The sequence below is a fragment of the Trachypithecus francoisi genome, unplaced genomic scaffold (assembly GCF_009764315.1).
Source record: "Trachypithecus francoisi isolate TF-2019V2 unplaced genomic scaffold, Tfra_2.0 Lachesis_group20, whole genome shotgun sequence".
NCBI lineage: Eukaryota > Metazoa > Chordata > Mammalia > Primates > Cercopithecidae > Trachypithecus > Trachypithecus francoisi.
This window is the reverse complement of record NW_022681466.1, coordinates 67,113,875-67,139,647: the sequence shown is the minus strand read 5'-3', so window position 1 is coordinate 67,139,647 and position 25,773 is coordinate 67,113,875. Positions and strand designations below refer to the sequence as shown.

General features: G+C 49.0%; 1 protein-coding gene and 2 long non-coding RNA genes across 5 annotated transcripts in view; 2 read left to right on the top strand and 1 right to left on the bottom strand.

Moving 5' to 3' along the window:
* LOC117067855 overlaps positions 1 to 6,684 on the top strand; it is a 9,018-nt gene extending 2,334 nt beyond the window's left edge. Inside the window, exons 2-3 of the long non-coding RNA XR_004430873.1 lie at positions 1,876 to 2,057; positions 6,391 to 6,684. This is a non-coding gene — a long non-coding RNA (uncharacterized LOC117067855). The remainder of the gene's footprint in view (positions 1 to 1,875; positions 2,058 to 6,390) is intronic.
* The window catches only part of SCIMP (SLP adaptor and CSK interacting membrane protein), a 25,941-nt gene extending 17,923 nt beyond the window's left edge, over positions 1 to 8,018 (bottom strand). Inside the window, exon 1 of one of the 3 annotated variants that reach the window (XM_033184927.1) lies at positions 7,809 to 8,018. In XM_033184927.1, coding sequence (XP_033040818.1) covers positions 7,809 to 7,811 — 3 coding nt within the window. In that variant the 5' untranslated portion in view covers positions 7,812 to 8,018. Of the gene's footprint in view, positions 1 to 340; positions 754 to 7,314; positions 7,467 to 7,808 lie in introns of those variants that run through there. The other 2 variants (XM_033184928.1, XM_033184926.1) reach the window with 2 other exon arrangements.
* On the top strand, positions 7,688 to 25,773 carry LOC117067853. The gene is made up of 3 exons (XR_004430871.1): positions 7,688 to 7,776; positions 13,100 to 14,841; positions 25,762 to 25,773. It is a non-coding gene; the product is annotated as an uncharacterized LOC117067853 (long non-coding RNA).

Here is a 25,773-nt window from a genome sequence, read left to right as displayed (position 1 = left end):
GCAAGACCCTGTCTCAAAAAAAAAAAAAAAGTGAAATGCATTTTTCTTCCAACTGAGCCTGTGACAGTGACAGTTGTCTCTTGGTGTATTTGTCCTCTTCGTTTATTTGTTCTTTGTCTGTCTCCCACACTGATGGGTAAGCACCATAAGAGCCGTAAGAGCTGAGGCTTTGCCTGTAATTACCACTGTGTTTCTAGAGCCTAGAACATCACCTGGAGCAGGACATTCCATACATATCTGTGAATATGGGAATGAATGGATGATGCCCCAGTCTCTTTCCCCTGCTATAGATGGACATCCCCCCGGAGAATGCAGGCAGAAGTCACTTTGGGTCCAGTACCTGAAATTCCTGTGCTGTGCAGTCTAATTCCAAAGCCTCATCTGAACACGCGACCCTGGGCAGGCTCCCCATTCTACGCTGGCCTTTGGCTACTGGGGTCAAGAGGCTGGCTGGGAAGCAGTGGCCATACAATGCTGGGGAGGTGGAGTTCCAGCTTCCCCTTTGTTTCTCCCCATTCCTCTAGTTGTCCATGACATTTTCAAGGAACATGAGTGAGCCTGTTGCAGTTCTGGATGGTTTCAGTGGAAAGGATTTGGCAACCATTCCACAGGGAAGAGGGCGGGTGAGTGGGAGAGCAGCTAAAGGCAGTCACCACGTCAGCTTCACTTTCATTTCTCCAAAGGGCATTTCCAGGGCGTCAGGGACAGAAATCACATTTTCCTTCACCAGGAATTTCTGAGACTGTGGTTTATTTAGCTTTTTTTTTTTTTGAGACGGAGTCTTGCTCTGTCGCCCGGGCTGGAGTGCAGTGGCCGGATCTCAGCTCAGTGCAAGCTCCGCCTCCCGGGTTCACGCCATTCTCCTGCCTCAGCGTCCGGAGTAGCTGGGACTACAGGCGCCAGCCACCTCGCCCAGCTAGTTTTTTGTATTTTTAGTAGAGATGGGGTTTCACCGTGTTAGCCAGGATGGTCTCGATCTCCTGACCTCATGATCCACCCGTCTCGGCCTCCCAAAGTGCTGGGATTACAGGCTTGAGCCACCGCGCCTGGCCTTTTTTTTTTTTTTTAATTGAGATGGAGTCTTGCTCTGTCACCCAGACTGGAATGCAGTGGTGCGATCTCGGCTCACTGCAACCTTCACCTCCCGGATTCAAGCAATTCTCCTGTCTCAGCCTCCCAAGTAGCTGGGACTACAGTCACACACCACCACACCCAGCTAATTTTTATACTTTTAGTAGAGATGGGGTTTCACCATATTGGTCAGGCTGGTCTCAAACTCCTGACCTCAGGTGATCCACCCGCCTTGGCCTCCCAAAGTGCTGGGATTACAGGCATGAGCCACGGTGTTCTGCCTATTTAGCATTTTTAAAATAAGATATTCAGTAAGAAATATAGTTCACACTGTGAAAGGTATACACATATTCACATAAGTGAAGCATTGAAGGGCCATAGGCTGGCCATCGAGGGAAACAAGCTCCCCTCCTCTCCTCTCCTTTCTCTCCTCTCCTTTCTCTCCTCTCCGCTCCTCTCCTCTCTCCTTTCTCCTGTCCTTTCTTTTCTCCTCTCCTCTCCTTTTTCTCCTCTCCTTTCTCCTCTCCTTTCTCCTCTCCTTTCTCTTCTCCCCTCCCCTCCCCTCCTCTCCTCTCCTCTCTTTTACCTTCCTTTCCTTTTTGTTGAGACAACAAAATGTTGTAGATGCACAAAAAATGTTGCATAGGCTGGTCTCAAACTCCGGGACCCAAGTGATCCTCAGCCCCAGCCTCCCAAAGTACCAGGATTACAGGCATGAGCCACTGCACCTGGCCAGGGGGAATAGATTTCCTGTTCCCACTTAGCTGTTGCACTTGGAATAAGACCCTTAACATCTCCTTGCAGGCTTCTGAAAAGCTTCCAAGAGATGATGCATGCAAAAGAGCTCTGTGTGCAGAAGATCACCAAACATGAGGCATTATTAAGGGCAAACCAACCAAGTTCTATTTACAATCGCCAAATGTCTTCAAAGAAGGGCAGCTACCCGATGAGGAGAATTCCCTACTCTCCCTGCAGAGGATCTCCAGGTCTGCAAAGCTGGCAGGGCTAGGAATGAAGTTTGCTGGTAGGAAGTGGGGAATGTTAAATTCCTCCGGGTTATAGAGGGGGAGAATTTGGAGTTCTGGGAGGGAAGGTGAGGAGAAGAAGGGATGGAAGGGTGAGAAGAAGGGGAGCCAGCACGATGGTACAAAGGTGGGAATGAACCCAAGGGCTAGATTAGGCCTGCAGAACTTAACCTACTTTACTTGATTTTAGTCACTTGCTTCTAGTTGATCTTAAAACCTATATAGCTGCTGGGATCAGTGGCTCACATCTGTAATCCCAGCCCTTTGGGAGGCCGAGGCTGGAGGATCACTTGAGCCCAGGAGTTCAAGAACAGCCTAGGCAACACGGCAAGACCTTGTCTCTACTAAAAACAAACAAACAAACAAACCAGATGTGGCGGCATGTGCCTGTAGTCCCAGATACTCAGGAGGCTGAGGTGGGAGGATGGCTTGACTCTAGGAGGTTGAGGCTGCAGTGAGCTGTGATCACCATCAGTGCACTCTTGCCTGGGTTATAGAGTGAGACTCTGTCTTTAAAAAAACAAAAAACGCCGGGCGCGGTGGCTCAAGCCTGTAATCCCAGCACTTTGGGAGGCCGAGACAGGCGGATCACAAGGTCAGGAGATCGAGACCATCCTGGCTAACACAGTGAAACCCTGTCTCTACTAAAAATACAAAAACTAGCCGGGCGAGGTGGCTGGCGCCTGTAGTCCCAGCTACTCGGGAGGCTGAGGCAGGAGAATGGCGTAAACCCGGGAGGCGGAGCTTGCAGTGAGCTGAGATCCGGCCACTGCACTCCAGTCCTGGCGACAGAGCGAGACTCCGCCTCAAAAAAAAAATAAAAATAAAAAATAAAATAAAAAATAAAATAAAAAATAAAAAAAACAAAAAAAATAAAAAAACAAAAAACAGGCTGGGCGTGGTGGCTCAAGCCTGTAATCCCAGCACTTTGGGAGGCCGAGACGGGTGGATCACGAGGTCAGGAGATCGAGACCATCCTGGCTAACACAGTGAAACCCCGTCTCTACTAAAAAATACAAAAACTAGCCGGGCGAGGTGGCGGGCGCCTGTAGTCCCAGCTACTTGGGAGGCTGAGGCAGGAGAATGGCGTGAACCCGAGAGGCGGAGCTTGCAGTGAGCTGAGATCCGGCCACTGCACTCCAGCCTGGGCGACAGGGTGAGACTCCGTCTCAAAAAACAAAAAACAAACTATATAGCTAAAAGTCATGTAGCTAAGCAATATTTAACTCGAATTCCACTAGCTTCCTGCTAGATAACATCTCTGACATATAGGTCATCATAGTAATGGTTGTTTAAGTTGTTTTCCAGGGGCTGGGCATGGTGGCCCACACCTGTAATCCCAGCACTTTGGGAGGCCAAGGTGGGCTGATCACCTGAGGTCAGGAGTTCAAGACCAGTCTGGCCAACGTGGTGAAACCCCGTCTCTACTAAAAATACAAAAATTAGCCAGGCGTGATAGTGGGCGCATGTAATCCCAGCTACCCGGGAGGCTGAGGGAGGAGAATCATTTGAACCCGGGAGGTGGAGGTTGTAGTGAGCCTCCAAGATCTCGCCATTGCACTCCAGCCTGAGTGACGAGAGTGAAACTCCGTCCAAAAAAAAAAAAAAAAAGTTGTTTTTCAGGAACGTGGGGTCAGCTCTTATCCAGTTCAAGCCACTTATGACCATCAGTCCTTCAACTTGGTCTGTGAGAGTGTCCAGTAGGTGACGTTTGATGTCAGAGCACCAAAAACTCCATCCTCAGTCGTGCTAATGCCACCATTTTGTGAACCTGCATCCTATGAAGAACCGCGAAGCTTGACTAGGCTTGCACAGATTGCTGATGCCCTACTTTTCCTTGCCTCCAGTCACCTTCCCCACACCTTAGGCCACCTGCTTCTTTGTCCCATCAACGTCTCTAAACCCCATCTTTGAGGAAGTCAGTTTGAGACCTATTTTCCAATCTCCTCACTTGGCTGCCTCATGAATAAACACATTCTCTGCTGCGAAACTGGTCATCTCGGCGTGGTGGCTCCCACCTGTAATCCCAGCACTTCGGGAGGCCGAGGCAGGCAGGTCACGAGGTCAAGAGATCGAGACCATCCTGGCTAACACGGTGAAACCCCGTCTCTACTAAAAAATACAAAAAATCAGCCGGGCAAGGTGGTGGGCGCCTGTAGTCCCAGCTACCTGGGAGCCTGAGGCAGGAGAATGGCGTGAACCTGGGAGGCGGAGGTTGCAGTGAGCCAAGATCGCACGACTGCACTCCAGCCTGGGTGACAGAGTAAGACTCCATCTCAAAAAAAAAAAAAAAAGGCCGGGCGCAGTGGCTCAAGCCTGTAATCCTAGCACTTTGGGAGGCTGAGACGGGCGGATTGCGAGGTCAGGAGATCGAGACCATCCTGGCTAACACGGTGAAACCCCGTCTCTACTAAAAACTACAAAAAACTAGCCGGGCGAGGTGGCGGGCGCCTGTAGTCCCAGCTACCTGGGAGGCTGAGGCAGGAGAATGGTGTGAACCCAGGAGGCGGAGCTTGCAGTGAGCTGAGATCCGGCCACTGCACTCCAGCCTGGGTGACAGAGCGAGACTCTGTCTCAAAAAAAAAAAAAAAAAACCAAAAAAAAAACTGGTCACCTCAGTGATCGGCTTACTGTGCGATGAGCAGAATGGGCCTCATTTGCTAATAAGAGAAGAAACCGATAGAAAGTCCTCAGGGATGGGGTGGCAAAGACATTTTCAGAGCAGGGCCTTGTTATGTTCCATGTGTAGTTGTTTGCACTGGTGCGTTACAAGCCCCTCTGGTGGCCCCCCGCTTAGTCTTTGGTAAAGTCTGCTGCATCTGCCAGTGCTTTTGTGAGCAGATTTGTACTGGGGGTGTGGGGAACTATGAAAGGGGTGGAATATAAACAGTGCAATATAAACAGTTTAACCCACAGAGGCTGCAGGCCCATTGCGGACCATGGAAAAAGAGGTGAACTCCTCGGGAGTCCACAGAAGTCTTGGGGAGGGCTTTGGACTTCCGCAGGCCTAGAATAAGGGTTCGAACTAATCTCAGCCTAGATCTCAAGGATCTGAGAGGCTGTAGAGAACATTTAGGCTGGTTGGCCTGAGCAGCTCTTGCCCCAGTTCACCTCTAATTCCCAGACTGTTGCTGTTCATGCTCAGTGAGGCCTTGTTCTCACTCGTCCTTCTCTTTTTTTTTTTTTTTGAGATAGAGTCTTGCTCTGTCGCCCAGGCTAGACTCCATTGGTGCAATCTCGGCTCACTGCAACCCCTACTTCCCGGTTAAAGCCATTCTCCTGCCTCAGCCTCCTGAGTAGCTGGGATTACAGACACGCATGCACCACCATACCCGGCTCATTTTTGTGTAGTTTTAGTAGAGATGGGGTTCTGCCATGTTGGCCAGGCTGGTCTCAAACTCCTGACCTCAAGTGATCCACCTGCCTCGGCCTCCCAAAGTGCTGGGATTACAGGCGTGAGCCACTGAGTCTGGCTCCAGTTGTCCTTCTCACTGATGTCAGCACCAGAAATGGTCATGTGGATAGTCACTGGCAACTTAAAACCCAAGTGTGCGTGGGGAAGTGCAGGGCAGGGTCATTAAAAGGCGTCCAGCCTCTCTTCTCCCCTTCTCTATCCTTTCACTTCTGGGAAAGACCAGAAACCTCACTTCATTCCTCTTTCATGGCCCCATCCCCACCCCGCTTCAGCCTGTCAGCCTCCAAATGTAGTCCAAGTCCTCATCTCTGTACCTGGACCATTCCATTTTCGGGGGCCCCTAGCCCCCATCTGGCTCCCCACTGGCTGCCAAATACCAGTGTGACCCTGTCCTTTCCTTGCTTTAAGCCTCTCAGTAGTTTGGTTTGTTTTGTTTTGTTTTGAGATGGAGTCTGCTTGCTCTGTCACCAGGCTGGAGTACAGTGGCATAATCTTGGCTCACTGCAGCCTCCACCTCCCAGGCTCAAATGATTCTCCTGCCTCAGCCTCCCGAGTAGCTGCAACTACAGGCACCCGCCACCACGTCCAGCTAATTTTTGTATTTTTAGTAGAGACGGGATTTCACCATGTTGGCCAGGCTGGTCTCGATTTCTTGACCTTGTGATCTGCCCGCCTTGGCCTCCCAAAATGCTAGGATTACAGGAGTGAGCCACCGCGCCCCGCCTGCCTCTCAGTCGTTATTTACCACTGAAGCAGAGTGAAGCCTGTGCTCTGCATTGCTTCACGGCCAAGACCTCGGGGACAAGTGGATACACAGGGCAGTGGGAGTGGATATGGCGAAGCCGAACCCAGGTCTCTTCTCGAAATAATTTTCTACAGGGCAAAAGCAGATGGCTCTACCGAGAACTCACGCCAGCCCAACACACTTTGGTCTCGAGGCCTCTGGAAGGGAAGGTGCCTAATGAACTACTTAAAGCCAGAGACGCAATGACAACGGTGCCAAGACTGGAGGTTCCAGGTCTTTCATCCAAGAGCCCCAAGACATAGCCTAAATTCACACCACTGTAATCCCAGCCCTTTGGGAGCCTGAAGCAGGCGGATCACCTGAGGTCAGGAGTTCAAGAGCAGCCTGACCAACACAGTGAAACTCCATCTCTACTAAACATACAGAAATTAACCAGGTGTGGTGGCGGGTGCCTGTAATCCCAGCTACTCGGGAGGCTGAGGCAGGAGAATCGCTTGAACCCGGGAGGTGTTGGTTGCAATGAGCTGAGATCGCATCACTGCCCTCCAGCCTGGGCAACAAGAGCAAAACTCCATCTCAAAAATAGATAGATAAATAAATAAAATAAAAATAAATAAATTGACACAGTCAGTGCCTTGCTCCCACCCCTACCTCCAGCACGGCGCCATGGCAGTCTTCTCACATATCAGTCCCAAAACACACTCTCGGCATCCAGAGAGTGGGAATAACTCGTTACAGTTCACACCTCTCGTTCCCAGTCATTATCTCATTTCAACCCGAGAGGTAGACGACTTCATCGCCCCGACATACACAGGAGGAAAAGGCCCAGAGAAGTGAAGTGATGCCTCAGGTCACTCAGCCAGTTACCGGCAGAGCAGATTCTTCAATGCAAGTTTTTCTCCAACCCTACGCAGCAGTCGTACCAGGGCCCCAGGCTGCCATCCCCTGGCCCGGTGCCCATCGGTGGCTCCCAGGGACACATGTCCTGATGCCAGCACTGACAGATGTCTATTGTGAAGAGAGCAGGAAACAGTCCCTTGGAAAGCCGAGATGCTTACCTGAACTGTGAAGGTATCCGAGCGGCTAAGGAGACAGCAGTGGCCGGAGTGCTGCGGTTCAGGCACAGCTGGCGAGAGGCATTCCTCACTCACAGGCCCTCACCCACCGCTCGAGACAGTGAGCCTCATCCTGACCACTTCCCCTTTCTAGTCTGCCCACGGGGGAGAGACCCAGGCGTCATCTGTAGACAAGCATCCCTTTTCCAGGGAAGCTGACGGTCCACAGCTGTCCGGAAGCCAGAATCTTCTCACTGCCCTGTGTCACTCCAGCAAGACCCACCAGAGGACCCTCATGGTATGGGAGGGCGTCCTGGTGGGGGCCAGGGGCCAGGGTGCAGATTTGGCAGTGTGGGTGGGTGAGGTGTCCCCACAGACGAGTTTGCCCTGAGCATTCCTGGAGGTGGTAGGCTTAGTCTCAAGAAGAGCGACAGGACGCCAACTCCCACGCAGAGACAGATCCAGGTAAGAAACCAGCTCATGCGTGACAAACTCACCATCTCACAATGAGGGTGACTCTTGAAAGCTCCTGTGCACCCTGGAACTGCTGAGACATCTTCTGCTCGGAGGAGGCAAGGGACAGGCTTCCTGTTTCTAAGGGCGTGTGAGTGGCGACATTGAGAAATGTGGCCAGTGGAGCATTTTGACGGAATTGGGTTCCCTCCTGCAACACTGTGAGACAGAAACTCCCAGCGAGGCCCATGGCCCCTCTGAACATGGGGGATGGGGTGGAGAAACCAGTTAACCATTTTGTTGAATTGGCTGCTCTGACTCAAATGAGCAGTCACATTAGTAAAAATAGGCAAACGGATGTGTGTTGTGTCTGCCCAGAGCGAATGAGTTGTCGATTTCAGTAATAATGATGATAACCTGATATGTCTGATAAATGTTTAACAAACACCTGGCTCTGGCTGGGCACAGTGGCTCACGCCAGCACTTTGGGAGGCCGAGGAGGGCTGATCACCTGAAGTCAGTAGTTCGAGACCAGCCTGGCCAACATGGTGAAACCCCATCTTTACTAAAAATACAAAAATTAGTCAAGCGTTTTGGCGGGCGCCTGTAGTCCCAGCTACTCGGGAGGCTGAGGCAGGAGAATTGCTTGGACCTACGAGGCAGAGGTTGCAGTGAGCTGAGATCATGCCACTGCACTCCAGCCTGGACGACAGAGCAAGACTCCATCTCAAACAAAACAAAACAAAACAAAACATCTGGCTCAGAAGATTCATGATTTGCAGTATTTACTAATTTCTTTTTTTTTTTTTTTTTTAGATGGAGTTTTGCTCTTGTCACCAGGCTGGAGTGCAATGGCTTGATCTCAGCTCACTGCAACCTCCGACTCCCAGTTTCAAGTGATTCTCCTGCTTCAGCCTCCCAAGTAGCTGGGACTACAGGCGCCTGCCACCACGTCTGGCTAATTTTTGTATTTTTTTTTTTTTTTTTTTTTTTTTTTTTTTTGAGACGGAGTCTCGCGCTGTCACCCAGGCTGGAGTGCTGTGGCCGGATCTCAGCTCACTGCAAGCTCCGCCTCCCGGGTTCACGCCATTCTCCTGCCTCAGCCTCCCGAGTAGCTGGGACTACAGGCGCCGCCACCTCGCCCGGCTAGTTTTTTGTAGTTTTTAGTAGAGACGGGGTTTCACCGTGTTAGTCAGGATGGTCTCGATCTCCTGACCTCGTGATCCGCCCGTCTCGGCCTCCCAAAGTGCTAGGATTACAGGCTTGAGCCACCGCGCCCGGCCAATTTTTGTATTTTTTTAGAGACAGGGTTTCGCCATGTTGGCCAAGCTGGTCTCGATCTTTTGACCTTGTGATCCGCCCTCCTCTGCCTCCCAAAGTGCTGGGATTACAGGGATGAGCCCCTGCACCTGGCCAAGGCCTGAACTCTTTCTTATTAGGCTCATCCAAAGTTTAGCTGCTAAAAAACCTTCCTAAAAGCCAATTTAAAATTCTCTCGGCCGGGCGCGGTGGCTCAAGCCTGTAATCCCAGCACTTTGGGAGGCCGAGACGGGCGGATCACGAGGTCAGGAGATTGAGACCATCCTGGCTCACACGGTGAAACCCCGTCGCTACTAAAAATTACAAAAAACTAGCCGGGCGAGGTGGCGGGCGCCTGTAGTCCCAGCTACTTGGGAGGCTGAGGCAGGAGAATGGCGTGAACCCGGGAGGCGGAGCTTGCAGTGAGCTGAGATCCGGCCACTGCACTCTAGCCCGGGTGACAGAGCGAGACTCCGCCTCAAAAAAAAAAAATAATAAAAATAAATAAATAAATAAAATAAAATAAAATAAAATTCTCTGCTAGGCCAGATGCGGAGGCTCATGCCTGAAATCCCAGCACTTTGGGAGGCCAAGGCAGGCGGATCATGAGGTCAGGAGTTTGAGACTAGCCTGGCCAATACAGTGAAACCCCACCTCTACTAAAAATACAAAAATTATTCAGGCATGGTGGCAGGCGCCTGTAGTCCCAGCTACTCATGAGTCCCAGCTACTCACTTCTGCTGAGACAGAAGAATCCCTTGAACCTGGGAGGCGGAGGTTGCAGTGAGCTGAGATCGAGCCACTGCACTCAGCCTGGGCAAAAGAGCAACACTCCGTCTCAAAAAAAAAAAAAAAATTTTCTTCTGAAGGGTGAATAAATGCTTCTGTGGATAGAACTTATCCTAAACTAACAAAGCTATGACTTCTTGGTTTGTGTTTCATTCATTCATTCAATAAATCAATCAATAAATTATTTTGCTAACCTTTAAGGACCCCATTTCAGCTGTGTGATATAGTAAACTCTGTAACCCTATTTCCAACAATGCCTTTTGCACACCAAGTTCAAGGCTGAGGTGTCAGGTGATCAGAATTCCAGGCCTGGTTTGACAACAACTTTCTTTGTGAATCCTTCCCTTCTCTGAGCCTCAGTTTCCTTGTTGTAAAATGAAAGAATTCAATTGATAAACATGAAAATGCTCCAGGATTTTGCCATGAATTTTTTTTTTTTTTTTTTTTTTGAGACAGAATCTTGCTCTGTCGCCCAGGCTGGAGTGCAGTGGCACAATCTCGGCTCACTGCAACCTCTGCCTCCCAGGGTCAAGCAATTCTCCTACTTCAGCCTCCCGAGTAGCTGAGATTACAGGTGCGTGCCACCATGCCCAGCAAATTTTTGTGTTTTTTTTTTGTTTTTTGTTTTTTTTTTGATACAGAGTCTCGCTCTGTCGCCCAGGCTGGAGTGCAGTGGCCGGATCTCAGCTCACTACAAGCTCCGCCTCCCGGGTTCATGCCATTCTCCTGCCTCAGCCTCCCGAGTAGCTGGGACTACAGGCGCCCACCACTGCGCCTGGCTAATTTTTTGTATTTTTTAGTAGAGACGGGGTTTCACCGTGTTAGCCAGGATGGTCTCGATCTCCTGACCTCGTGATCCGCCCGTCTCGGCCTCCCAAAGTGCTGGGATTACAGGCTTGAGCCACCGCGCCCGGCCAGATTTTTGTATTTTTAGTAGAGACGGGGTTTCACCGTGCTGGCCTGTCTGGTCTCAAACTCCCGACCTCAAGCAATCTGCCCACCTCAGCCTCCCAAAGTACTGAGATTACAGGCATGAGTCACCACACCTGGCCTTCTTTTTCTTTGTTTTTAAAGACAGGATCTCACTCTGTCACCCTGGCTGGAGTGCAGTGGTGCAATCACAGCTCACTGCAGCCTTGACCTCCTGGGCTCAATCGATCCTCCTGCCTCAGTTTCCTGAGTAGCTGGAACCACAGGCATATGCCACCATGCGTGCCTAATTTTTGTATTTTTTTGTAGAGATGAGGTCTTGTTATGTTTTCCAGGTTGGTCTCAAACTCCTGGGCTCAAGCAGTCCTCCTGTCTCAGCCTCCCAAAGTGTTAGAATTACAGGCATGAGCTACCGTACCTGGTCTATTCTAATTTTTAAAGATTCAGTAAAATTCTAATTCTCAATAATATTGTCTGTCTTTGTCTCTCTCTCTCTCTCTCACACACAGTTATATGTATATAACATATAGTTAAATATATAGTTATATTTTCATTATCCATTCATCTGTTTGTAGACACTGAGGTTGTTTCCATGTCTTGGCTATTATGGAAAATGCTGCAATGGACATGGGAGTCAAACATCTTTTTCATCTCTTCACTTTCAGCCTGTGTGTTTCCTTAAAGGGCGGCATATACATTATATCTACATAATGATGTTTTGGTCAATGATGGACCGCATATTAGATGGTAGTCCCATAAGATTATAATGAAATTGAAAAATTCATATCACCTAGTGATGTCATAGCCCTTGTAACATCATAGCACAATTATCTTTCAAATGAACTTGTATAGCTTACATGTACAGTGTTTGTAAAGTCTGCATCGTGTACAGTAATGTCCTAGACCTTCATATGCATCACTGCTCATTCACTGACTCACCCAGGGCAACAACCAGTCCTGAAAGCTCTATGGCAAATACCCCATACAGATATACAATTTTTTAAAAATCTTTTTATTTTTATTTTATTTTATTTTCGAGTTTCACTCTTGTTGCCTACGCTGGAGTCCAATGGTGCGATCTCGGCTCACTGCAACCTCCACTTCCCGGGTACAAGCAATTCTCCTGCCTCAGTCTCCCGGATTACAGGCACATGCCACCAAGCCCAGCTAATTTTTCTTGTTTTGTGTTTGTTTTTGTTTTGGGACAGAGTTTCACTCTTGTTGAACATCTCCTTTTTTTTTTTTTGAGACGGAGTCTTGCTCTGCCGCCCAGGCTGGAGTGCAGTGGCCGGCTCTCAGCTCACTGCAAGCTCCGCCTCCCGGGTTCACGCCATTCTCCTGTCTCAGCCTCCCGAGTAGCTGGGACTACAGGCGCCCGCCTCGTCGCCCGGCTAGTTTTTTGCATTTTTTAGTAGAGACGGGGTTTCACCGTATTAGCCAGGATGGTCTCGATCTCCTGACCTTGTGATCCGCCCATCTCGGCCTCCCAAAGTGCTGGGATTACAGGCTTGAGCCACCGCGCCCAGCGAACATCTCCTTTTTAAATGTATTGTTTTCCTAATTTTCGTTGAGTTGTCTGTGTTCTGCTGTGGCTTGCTGTGCTCCCTTAAAACAATTATTTTGAATTCCTTGTCAGGAAATATTTAGATCTCCACTTCTTTGGGGTTGGTTACTGTAAAATTATTGTGTTCCTTTCATGGTGTCATGCTTCCTCAGTTTTCATGTTGCTTAAAGTCTTACATTACTGTCTTTGTATTTACTTGAAGAAATCACTTCTTCCTGTCTTTGATAACTGGCTTTGGGAGGAAAACACCTTTACCAGTTAAGCAGGCTCAGGGATTCTGAGGCTATCTCGTACTTTTTCTGTGGATGCACCCACTCCACTCTTCTTGTTCGCTCTTGGGATGGGGGGGATTCTTAAGATGGTATACCTTCTGGCCGGGCGCGGTGGCTCAAGCCTGTAATCCCAGCACTTTGGGAGGCCGAGACGGGCGGATCACGAGGTCAGGAGATCGAGACCATCCTGGCTAACATGGTGAAACCCCGTCTCTACTAAAAATACAAAAACCTAGCCGGGCGAGGTGGCAGCGCCTGTAGTCCCAGCTACTCGGGAGGCTGAGGCAGGAGAATGGCGTGAACCTGGGAGGCGGAGCTTGCAGTGAGCTGAGATCTGGCCACTGCACTCCAGCCTGGGTGACAAAGCGAGACTCCGTCTCAAAAAAAAAAAAAAAAAAAAAAAAAAAAAAAGATGGTATACCTTCTGTTAATACTGCAAAGCCAGGCCAAGCACGGAGAGTCTCCCATTTGTTTTCCTTAGGGGCAGTGCCCTGAAATGCTCATTTGTGTGCCTTCTCCCAGTCCTACGGTGTCAAGCCTGTTGAGTGCGTGTGCTTGCAAACCATCTGTAAAGCCCTACACTTGATGTCCAGGGTACACGTAGAGAGGTCCAGCCATGGGGTGGTGAGAGCGGTGAAGCACATAGAGTATTCGGGGTGCCCATGGGCCAGCTGGAGAGTCTACAGGTAAGGCATCCCAAGCAGCTTGTGGGCAGGCCCTTGATGGAGTCTGTGAAGCAGCTAGTAAGGTATGTGACCCTTTGTTGAGTTTTCTACTCTGATTGCTTTGAGTCTCTTGCCTCTGTTCCTTCCTCCACATTCTCCCAGCTACTCGTTCATGTGCATCCCTTCAGTATTCTGGGTGGAATGAAGAAGAGGGAGGACTCTTAGGAAGCATCCTGCACAGCTGGGGAAGCTGAGTGTTCACTCATTATACTTTTACATTTCCCTGTGGGAGTTACTGTGGGCTGAGGGGGTCTATCGTGTCACTGACCTGTACCACCTATGGGCAGGGGTGATGCAGTGAAACTGTTCTTTTTATTTTCTTCAGTGTTCCTATGTTTAGATTTTTTGCTCCAATGCTGTTCTAGAATTTCTTCCCTGGACTCTCACAAAGGTACATCAATCCATGGATAGTTGTCAAAACCAGGGCACTGTGGAGGAGATGAGATGAATAGGAGTAGGCAACTCCTATTCCACCATCTGGGTCTCTCTGCCTTCTTCATATTTACTGTTATAGACTGATCTCTCCAGCTGGAAAACTCCTGGAGGACTGAACACTTTCTCAAGTACCACCTGAGTGGACAAAACATCAACTACTTTTCCTCTGCTCTCATACCACAGTCAACACAGAAGGCTTCCATGAAATGTGTGGAAACTTATCCCTACCAACAGGCAAGCGATCTGTTCTACATTCAACAGCTTATGGGTGTCCTCCAATTCAATTTCGCCACTACCAACCTGGAGACAGCATCAGATCACACAGATTAAGGGCTCAGTCCCACTAGACTTCCTGTCACTTCTGACGCCAATCACAAGCACCAGGATGTTTTACCCGTGCTTCTGACCTACTGGCTATAAATGGGGGTTCCCATGGCTTCCTCCTTGGGGTTGATTAATTTTCTACAGTGGCTCACAGAACTCAGGGAAATGCTTATTTATGCTTACCAGTCTGTTGTAAAGGATATTACAAAGGATACAGATGAAATGTTGCACAGGAAAAGGTAAAGGGGAAGAGGGACAGAGCTTCCATGCCCTCCAAGGACGCACTGCCTTGCAGGAACCTCCACATGTTTGGCTCCCCAGAAACTCTCTAAACCCTGTCCTTTGTGGTTGGTATGGAGGCTTCATTATGTAGGCATGATTGACGAGACCATCGACCCACTGGTGATCAGTTTAATTTTCAGCGCCATTCACCTCCTGGGAGGTGGAGCTGAATGTGCCAATCTTCTAATCCTTCTGGGTCTCTTCAGTGATCAGCACCCATCCTGTGAAGCCACATATGAGCTGCCAGTCATAAGTCAACTCATTAGCATACAGAAAGATAACACTTCGAAGAGTCTAAGGATTTTAGGAGTTGCATGCCAGGAAATGGGGACAAAGACCAACTGTGTATTTCACAATATTATACCCTCCCAACCATGGCACCCAGCATATTCCTGAACACAATAGGAAATACCTGATAGATACTCGTTGACTGAAAAAAGAAGCTGGATCACCTGAGGTCGGGAATTCGAGACCAGCTTGACCAACACGGAGAAACCCCGTCTCTACTAAAAATACAAAAGTAGCTGGGCATGGTGGGGCATGCCTGTAATCCCAGCTACTCAGGAGGCTGAGGCAAGAGAATCACTTGAATCCCGGAGGCGGAGGTTGCGGTGAGCTGAGATCAAGCCATTGCACTCCAGCCTGGGCAACAGGAGGAAAACTCCAGCTCAAAAAAAAAGAGTTGCATACACAAAGGAGGCAACCTCATTCTACCAAACTTGAGTGCCTACTTTACCAGGCCATGTGCTGGACAGTGCAAGAATTCAAGAAAAGAATCTGAATCAGCATCTGCCCGCAAGAAAGTCCTGCAAGGTGTAGGAGGAAGTTGAAGCCATAATATGATGCAGGCTAAATACAGTGACCTTCAATTTGTGCCAGACCCTATGCAAGTAGAGACTCAGAACTGGGCAAGTCATTCATGGGCAGAGCACATGCTGTACAGGACAGAAGGCACATAAGTTATTACTATGCAAAGTGATGAATGCTAGTGCTGTGGAAGCACAAAAGTGGGAGAGAAGAAAGAGTCTGAGTGGTAGCATTTGAACTGGGCCTTGAAGGATGTGTAGGAGCTCACCAAGTGGAGAGAATGTGGACAGACACAAAGTAGCCATAGTGTTTGGAGAGAAACAGATGGTTGCATGGCTGATCAAGAGTGACTGTATTGGGCAGTCAGAAGCCTGAGAGCAAAGTTTAGGGACACACAGCAGAGCATCTGGATCTGCCCACTTCCTTGCTGTCTACATTCTTCCCCGACTCTACCATTTGTCTTTCCACCACAAGAGGAGGGCAGGAAGTTGGGGCGGTTGTGTTCTTTCTGCACATCTGAAATGCCGTCTGCTGGTCTGGGCAGCTAAAGAGGTTCCTAGATTAGCAGTTGGACCAGAGAGGGTCAAGGAGAATGAAGGGCACCCTCTAGTGGTCATCTGTGGTACTTTCTCCTCGGGATTCTGGTCCCTCTGACCTCCCAAGAGGGGATGGCTGGACACACAAGATGTTCACCTCTTTTTTTTTTTTTTTGAGACAGAGTCTCACTCTGTCACCCAGGCTGGAGGGCTGGAGTGCAATGGGGCAATCTCTGCTCACTGCAAGCTCCGCCTCCCGGGTTCACACCATTCTCCTGCCTCAGCCTTACAAGTAGCTGGGACTACAGGCGCCCACCACCATGCTCGGCTAATTTTTTGTATTTTTAATAGAGACACGGTTTCACCATGTTAGCCAGGATGGTCTCGATCTCCTGACCTCATGATCCGCCCACCTCGGCCTCCCAAAGTGCTGAGATTACAGGCGTGAGCCACCACGCCCGACGATGTTCACCTCTTAAAGCTCTAGAGACCATCAAGCTAGAGGACACTCAGAAAGGGTTCTAGTCCACCCCTCATCCCATGACTCAACGTTTTTGTCAACATCCGGGTGGCACCCAGCTTCTGCCGTTTTATTTCTTCTGTTTCTTCTCACTCAGTCATCCAAGCCATGTGTAAAATGAGGGTGTTATTCTTTATACCACTCACAAGTGTCAATTAATCCCCATCATGAGAAAAAAACTGAAGAAAGGGAAATAATAAAATAGAACATTAGTATATTTTATTACAGTTTTTAAGAAGGTTTTTTTTTTTTGAAAGAGTTTCACTTTTATTGCCCAGGCTGGAGTTCTATGGCGTGATCTCGGCTCACTGCAACCTCCGCCTCCTGGGTTCAGGCAATTCTCCTACCTCAGCCTCCTGAGTAGCTGGGATTACAAGCATGCACCACCATGCCTGGCTAATTTCGTACTTTTAGTAGAGACGGGGTTTCTCCATGTTGGTCAGGCTGGTCTTGAACTCCTGACATCAGGTGATCTGTCCACCTCAGCCTCCCAAAGTCCTGGGATTACAGGCGTGAGCCACAGTGCCCAGCACGAGAACTCATCTTTAAAGAGCTCTGAGAGCAGTATGGGTGGCCAAAGCACTCAGGTGGAACCGGAAGTCATCACTAAGCGACCGTGGCTGCTTTGTTTGTCCCTAACAATAGCCAAGCAGGTGTTGCAGCTCTTCTGTCTCCCACCCCGGTCCCCATGACACTGAGGTAGGGTCTTTCCAGTTCAGATGTAAAAAGGCAAGTGTGTAAGTATTTGGGGGTATAGCAGGAGGCAGCTGTCTCTTGTGTATGAAGGGAGTCCCTGCCTACTTCTCCCCATTTCTGGAGGTAAAGATTCCCATGAAAGTTACTTGGAGCATTGGGCCCCTAATCCCCAGAACCCATGAATATGTTATTTTACATGGTGAAGGGACTTTGCAGATACGACTAAGGATTTTGTTTTTTTTGTTGTTGTTTGTTTGTTTGTTTGTTTGTTTTTGAGACGGAGTCTGGCTCTGTCGCCCAGGCTGGAGTGCAGTGGCCGGATCTCAGCTCACTGCAAGCTCCGCCTTCCAGGTTTGTGCCATTCTCCTGCCTCAGCCTCCCGAGTAGCTGGGACTACAGGCGCCCGCCACCTCGCCTGGCTAGATTTTTGTATTTTTTTAGTAGAGACGGGGTTTCACCGTGTTAGCCAGGATGGTCTCGATCTCCTGACCTCGTGATCCGCCCGTCTCGGCCTCCCAAAGTGCTGGGATTACAGGCTTGAGCCACCGCGCCCGGCACGACTAAGGATTTTGAAGTGGGGAAGTCATGCTGGATTATCCACATGGACCCTGTGTAATCACAAGGTCCTTCTGAGAGGGATGCAGGAGAGTCAGGGTCAGTGGCAAGGGACGTGCTGGCAGAGGTGAGAGACTGGGGAGATCCGAAGAAGGGCTCTTGAGCCAAGAAATGCAGGCTGTCTCGAGGAGCTGGTAAGGACTGGGCATTGGATTTTCCCGTGGGACAGGGATGGGGAGACAGCAATGATTTCAGTTCTCACCCTTGAACCTTCTCGCTTCTTCATTCCCAACCATGAGTCCACTAGCCCCATTACCACTCAACTGACTGGGAGCCACATCAACCACAACTCTTGTGATTTACCAGTTGTAATACTTAAGCATTTTCTGTGGCCTGGCAATTTATTTATTTATTTATTCATTGATTTTTGAGACGGTCTCACCCTGTCACTCAGGCTGGAATGCAGTGGTGCAGTCATGGCCCAGTGCAGCCTCAAACTCCTGGGCTCAAGTGATCCTCTCACCCAAGCCTCCCAAGTAGCTGGGACCATCGGCATGCACCGCCACGCCTGGCTAATTTTTAAATTTTTTGTAGAGATGGGAGTCTCGCTACATTTCCCAAGCTAGTCTCAAACTCCTGGCCTCAAGAGATTTTACTGCCTCGGCCTCCCAAAATGCTGGGATTACAGGCATGAGCCACTGCGTCCAGCCCCTGGTTGGCCTCTCTATCACAGCTGAGTGCACCCCTCTTATCTTGCCTTCCCAGGCCTTCACTCCCTCTTCAGTGAAAAGCAACCCTTTCTTTTGAGAAAATGTGCCCCCATTGCCCACCCTCTTTATCAATCACATTGTTTCCAGTCAGAGCTGCCACGTTCCTGTTTTCACTCCCCACTGCCACATGGGAATGCAGATGGCCTCCAGGAGGTGAAGAAGGCAGCGAAATAGGTTCTTCCCCAGAGCCTACAGAAAGAACCTGCCTGCCAACACATCTCAGACTGCTGCACTTTGGCACCTCCAGATCTGTAAGAGAATATCAAACGTGTGATTGATATTTTGCTACAGCAGAAACAGGAAGTGAATACGCCCTTCAACACCTGCAGGATCCTCCTAGTATCTTTTTTTTTTTTTGAGATAGAGTCTCACTCTGTTGCCCAGGTTGGAGTGCAGTGGTGCAATCTTGGTTCACTGCAACCTCCCCCTCCCGGGTTCAAGCAGTTCCCCTGCCTCAGCCTCCCGAATAGCTGGGACTACAGGTGTAAGCCACCATGCTGGCTAATTTTTGTAGTTTTGAGTAGAGACAGGATATCACCATGTCGGCCAGGCTGGTCTCGAACTCCTGACCTCAGGTGATCCGCTCGCCTCAGCCTCCCAAAGTGCTGGGATTACAGGTGTGAGCCACCACGCCCAGCCCCAGTACTTCTTTGTTTATGTCTAAGCCAGTTCCAGGAAGGCTGCCACCGTTTGCTACCAAAATAATCCTTACACAACAATAGCAAGGATCCTTCCATCTCCTCTACTGTGGCCCTTATCAATGGTGAGGTCACAGTCATTGTTTGTTGTTTGGTTGAGAACTGAGGGGGTGGGGTAGGAGGAAGAAGGTCTATTTTTAAAAATTGCATACACTAAAAAAGGTTCAGGCTCTGACAATCTGTGAAATCTTGCCTAATTTTGGCTTTCCCCATAGGAACCCGCCAGAAACGTATTCAAACTTGTACAGAGCACCCTTGATGCAACTAAGTCCATCTTAGAAAAATGCTCCATTTTCTATTTCATAGAGCACTTTGCCAACTAGGATAAGATGTTTTTGCTTAAGAAACAAAATAAAAAAGAAGAAAAAGAAGAAGACTGCATCCAACCAGATAAAGATGCAAACAAGCACACTCTTCCACCATCAGTTCTCATCAGAGGACTCCATGACTATAAACCATCAGGCCTCGGCTGGCTGGGTGCAGTGGCTCACACCTGTAATCCCAGCACTTTGGGAGGCTGAGGCAGGTGGATCACAAGGTCAGGAGTTGGAGACCAGGCTGGCCAACATAGTGAAACTCCATCTCTACTAAAAATACAAAAATTAACTGGGCATAGTGGCATTCACCTGTAGTTCCAGCTACTTGGGAGGCTGAGGCAGGAGGATTGCTTGAACCTGGGAAGTGGAGGTTGTGGTGAGCTGAGATCATGCCACTGCAGTCCAGCCTGGGAGACAAAGCAAGACTCCATGAAAAAAAAAAAAAAAGAAGCAAGCCTCTAACAGCTTGAAATAGCCACAACCCATCATTATCACTCATAAGAACTCAGCATTTGGCTGGGCGTGGTGGCTCACGCCTATAATCCCAGCACTTTGGGAGGCCGAGGCAGATGGATCACCTGACGTCAGGAGTTTGAGACCAGCCTCCCAACATGGTGAAACCCCGTCTCTACTAAAACTACAAAAATCAGCTGGGAGTGATGGTGGGTGCCTGTAATCCCAGCTCCTCAGGAGGCTGAGGCAGAAGAATCACTTGAACCCAGGAGACAGAGGTTGTAGTGAGCAGAGATCACGCCATTGCACTCCAGCCTGGGCAACAAGAGTGAACTTCTGTCTCAAAAAACAGACAAACCAAAAGAACTCAGCATTTGACCCCTGAAAGCTCAGCCACATTAAAGGCTCTTCCTTGCAAGATCTATTACCGGGCCCAGACCACCAGACCAGGACTCCTTCTGTCTTCCTGCTCCCCAGGACTTGTTCCTTAACCCTTTCTCCTATCTCTTTTTCTTCTTTATGTTAAATGTTACTTTGTTTGTTGTGGGATGTTTAATATGTGACACTTACATATTAATTAAGTATGTTATTTTATACGGTTTGCAATATTGACTTACTTATGGACTGGCTGGAGCCTGTGTGCACGCAGCTGACTGCTGAGTGATGGGAAGTACTAAGGAGAATTGTCTCCTTGGGAACTCCATGTAGCTTGTGGCTTTTGTCATTTAAATAGCATCAATAAAAGCCTGACACTGTGGAAAGACACAAACACACACGAACCTGGTTATCTGTAACCTTGTACTGCTCATGACAAAATTAGCAAATCATTTTCTTTTTTAAAAAAGCAGTCATGGGCCGGGGGAAGTGGCTCAACCCTGTAATCCCAGCACTTTGGGAGGCCGAGACGGGCAGATCACGAGGTCAGGAGATCGAGACCATCCTGGCCAACACGGTGAAACCCCGTCTCTACTAAAAAAAATACAAAAAACTAGCCGGGCGAGGTGGCGGGCGCCTGTAGTCCCAGCTACTCGGGAGGCTGAGGCAGGAGAATGGCGTGAACCTGGGAGGCGGAGCTTGCAGTGAGCTGAGATCCGGCCACTGCACTCCAGCCTGGGTGGCAGAGTGAGACTCCGTCTCAAAAAAAAAAAGAAAAAAAAAAAAGCAGTCATGGTAAAATGTATGTACCATAAGGCTTATTATTTTAATTTTTTTTTTTTTTTTTGAGACAGAATTTTGCTGTGGGCTGACTGCAACCTCCACCTCCTGGGTTCAAGCAATTCTCCTGCCTCGGCCTTTCGAGTAGCTGGGACTAAAGGTGACTGCCACCACATCCGGCTAATTTTTGTATTTTTAGGAGAGACGGGGTTTCACTATGTTGGCCAGGCTGGTCTCCAACTCCTGACATCGTGATCCACCCGCCTTGGCCTCCCAAAGTGCTGGGATTACAGGTGTGAGCCACTGCACCCGGCCCAGAACTTTTTTCATCTTCCCAAAGTGAAACACTGTAACCATTGTCCCCTCTCTTCTCCCCTGGTAGCAATTCTTTCTTGAAAAAGGTTAAAGTAGGTGGGGCCTGGTGGCTCACGCCTGTAAACCCAGCATTTTGGGAGGACGAGGTGGGTGGATCACCTGAGGTCAGGAGTTCAAGACCAGCCTGACTAACATGGAGAAACTCCGTCTCCACTAAAAATACAAAATTAGCCAGGTATGGTGGCACGTGCCTGTAATCCCAGCTACTCGGGAAGGCTGAGGCAGGAGAATCACTTGAACCTGGAAGGCGGAGGTTGCGGTGAGCCGAGATCATGCTATTGTACTCCACCGTGGGCACCAAGAGCAAAAACTGTCTTAAAAAAAAAAGAAATAAAAAGAAAAAGGTTAAAGTAGGCTGGGCATGGTGGCTCACGCCTGTAATCCCAGCACTTAGGGAGACCAAGGCGGGTGGATCACCTGAGATCAGGAGTTTGAGACCAGCCTGGACAACATGGTGAAACTCCGTCTCTACTAAAAATACAAAAATTAGCCAGACGCGGTAGCGGGCGCCTGTAATCCCAGCTACTCGGGAGGCTGAGGCAGGAGAATCACTTGAACCTGGGAGGCGGAGGTTGCAGTGAGCCGAGACCGAGCCACTGCGCTCTACCCTGGGCAACAGAGCAAGACTTTGTCTCAAAAAAAAAAAAAAAGATTTTATTCCACTTATTAATCAATGAGGGGAGAAAGCCACCCAGCCTGGGCAACAGAGGGAGATCCTATCCAAAAAAAAAAAAAAGGCCAATGTTATAAGAGATTTAAAAGAAAATCCAGGGAGGCCGAGACGGGCGGATCATGAGGTCAGGAGATCGAGACCATCCTGGCTAACACGGTGAAACCCCGTCTCTACTAAAAAATACAAAAAAACTAGCCGGGCGAGGTGGCGGGTGCCTGTAGTCCCGGCTACTCGGGAGGCTGAGGCAGGAGAATGGCATAAACCCGGGAGACAGAGCTTGCAGTGAGCTGAGATCCAGCCACTGCACTCCAGCCCGGGCGACAGAGCAAGATTCTGTCTCAAAAAAGAAAAAAAAAAAAAAAAAAGAAAATCCAAAGACCAGACAACATTTATAAATCAAGGTTATTGAAACGAACTGGGATAGAGTAGGGACCCGTTTTAGGGGCCTGAGAGCCCTTTTAAGCATGAAAATAAAGGAAAATCTTGAGTTCCTTCAAAGAAAATTCCAGGTCTCTAGCTAGCCCTGAGAAGTAAATGAGTAGCTTGATAAGGAAGAAGGTAATAGTAGCTTAAGACAATAGCCAAGGTGGGGCGTGGTGGCTCACACCTGTAATCCCAGCATTTTGGGAGGCCAAAGAGAGCGGATCACCCGAGTTCGGGGGTTCGAGACCAGCCTGGCCAATGCGGGGAAACCCTGTCTCTACTAAAAATACAAAGAAAGCGAGCTGGGTGTGGTGGTGGGCGCCTGTGATCCCAGCTACTTGGGAGGCTTAGGCAGGAGAATTGCTTGAACCTGGGAGGCGGAGGTTGAAGTGAGCCAAGATCACGCCATTGCACTCCAGCCTGGGTGAGAGGGCGAGACTCTGTCTCAAAAACAAAACAAAAAACAAACAAAAAATAGCCAAGGAAGTTAGAGTGAGGAGATGTTTTGTTACCCATGTCCCTGAGTTGTTTTTCAGAAATCTGGACACCCACGAAATGGATCTGCTGGCTCCTAGACTTCAGATAAGGGCAGCTGAGAACTGAACTCTGACTTCTGGTCTTTGTTCAAAATTTCTTCCTGAGGGGCCTGGAGGAAGTCATGCCCAGAAGCCAGAGGTAACATTCTTTTCTGCTGACCCCAAATTTTTAGACAAAGCTTTGCCTCCCGAACCAATTGCAAATCAGAAAATCTTTGAACCTACCTGTGACCCGTGGCCCCCCTGCCTTTGAGAGGTCCTGCCTTTCTAGGTAAAATCAATATATAGCCTGTATGTATTGATTTACAACTTTGCCTGTAACCTCTGCCTCTCTGCCTTTAAAAACCCTTGCCTGGCCGGGCATGGTGGCTCATGCCTATAATCCCAGCACTTTGGGAGGCTGAGGCAAGTGGATCACCTGAGACCAGGAGTTCAAGACCAGCCTCTTCAACATGATGAAACCCCATCTTTACTAAAAATACAAAAATTAGCTGGGTGTGGTGGCACATGCCTATAATCCCAGCTACTTGGGAGGTTGAGGCAGGAGAATCGCTTGAATCCAGGAGGTGGAGGTTGCAGTGAGCCACGATCGCACCACTGTATTCCAGTCTGGGTGACAGAGCAAGACCCTGCCTCAAAAATAAATAAACATAAAAAGTAAAACCTTTGTCTGTAAGCCATCAGAGAGTTCAGGTCTTAAGCAGGAGCTGCCAGATTCGCCTTGCTTGGCTCCCTGCAATACATGCCCCGCTTTCTCTGGCTGTGATCCTCATGCCAGTGTTTAGCTTTGCTGGGTCAGGCAGGCCCACCCAGGTTCATTTGGGTAACAGGAGGAGCAAATGTAAGCAAATTGTTTTTTAACAAAGGAGGTGGGGAAGAAAATCAATGCAACTTCTACAGGACAGGACAGAATATCCACCTCTATAAACAAAAATTATTTTTGCATTGCTATCAGTCATCCATACTTTATAGAGAATTGAGATCAGACAACCCAGAAAGGTGTCCTCTAGAACAGGGGTCTGGGATCTGTTAGGAACTGGACCACACAGCAGGCGGTGAGTGTTGGGTGAGTGAGTGAAGCCTCATCTGTGTTTACAGCTTCTTCCCAGCGTTCCCATGACTGCCTGAGCTCCGCCTCCTGTCAGATCAGCAGGGGCATTAGATTCTCATAGGAGTGTGAACACCATTGTGGACTGCACATGCCAGGGATCTAGGTTGCGCACTCCTCATGAGAATCTAATGCCTGATGATCGGTCACTGTTTTCCATCACCCACATATGGGACTGTCTAGTTGAACAAGTTCAGGGCTCCCACTGATTCTACGTTACGGTGAGTTGTATAATTATTTCATTATAATAACAATGTAATAATAATAGAAATAAAGAGCACACTAAATATAATGAGCTTGAATGATCCTGAACCATATACTGCTGCCCCTGCCCCCTGGTCCATGGAAAAATTGTCTTCCATGAAATCAGTCCCTGGTGCCACAAAACCAGTCCCTGGTGCTGCCCTAGAGTTTACATACTGCACAGCTTTCTGAGGAAACACAAACTTCTCTCTATATGAGAGATGGCTGAGGCTGAGAAATTCAAAAGAAGAGCAGGTCAGTGGAACTTCTTGTTTTTTTGTTTGTTTATTTTTCGTTTTTTTTTTTTGAGACAGAGTCTCACTCTGTTGCCCAGGCTGAAGTGCAGTGGTGAGATCTCGGCTTACTGCAACCTCCACCTCCTGTGTTCAAGTGATTCTCCTGCCTCAGCCTCCCCAGTAGCTGGGACTACAGGGTTGTGCCACCATGCCTGGCTATTTTTTTTGTATTTTTAGTAGAGACGGGGTTTCACCATGTTGGCCAGGATGGTCTGGATCTCCTGACCTTGTGATCCACCCGCCTTGGCCTCCCAAAGTGCCAGGATTACAAGCGTGAGCCACTGCATCCAGCCTTTTTTTTTTTTCTTTTTTGAGATGGTCTCACTTTGTTGTCCAGGCTGGAGTGGAGTGGCATGATCATGGTTCACTGCAGCCTCAAACTCCTGGCCTCAAACAAGCCTCCCACCATAGCCTCCCAATATCTGGGACTATAGCCATGAGCCACCCTGCCTGGCCAGGTCAGTAGAACTTCTGAGAGAAAAGGGGCTTCACGAGCAGTTTGTAGACCAAGAACAAGAGCCCTCATATTTCTGAGAGATATTAGAGTTCCACTGTTAAATTGTTACCTATAACCTGGGTTTCCTGCTGAATTTTGCAATGAACCTCTTCAATGTGAGACATCTCAGGGCTTGCGTCAGGGACAGCCAGGAAGGGAGGAGGCACAAAGCAAGGCTGGATCCCAGAGACTCCATGGGCAGGAAGCCACTCGGCTTTTGAGATGAAGGCAAAGCCACAAAGGAGGGCCCCCCTGGAGCGGGAGCAGCCAGGGAGGGCTTTACATTCCAGAACTGAACCAGAAAAGACAAGGTTACCTCAAAGGAGTCCCAGAGCCCTTATGAACAAAGGTGTGGGAGGTCTCTGCCCACGGTCTCTGCCTTGGCACTCCCAAAGCTGAGTGGGGAGAAGAACCCACTTCAGTACCCACTGAACTGAAAAGAGTTTCAAAAAGTTACAGCCTGGCTGGTGCTGCCAAACCCTGCCTCTCCCTTCATCCAGACTGGTCCTGGGACGCTCGGTAGAAATTATAAATTGTCAAAAGTTTGGAAATATGGAAACATTCTCACTTCTACCACCAGATGGCGGCCATCATCCCTTCATTGTTAAACCGGACAAGAAGCGCTTATACCCGCATCTCACACCCACTAGGATAGCTACTAAACACACACACACACACACACACACACACACACACACACAGAGAGAGAGAGAGAGAGAGAGAGAGGAGAGA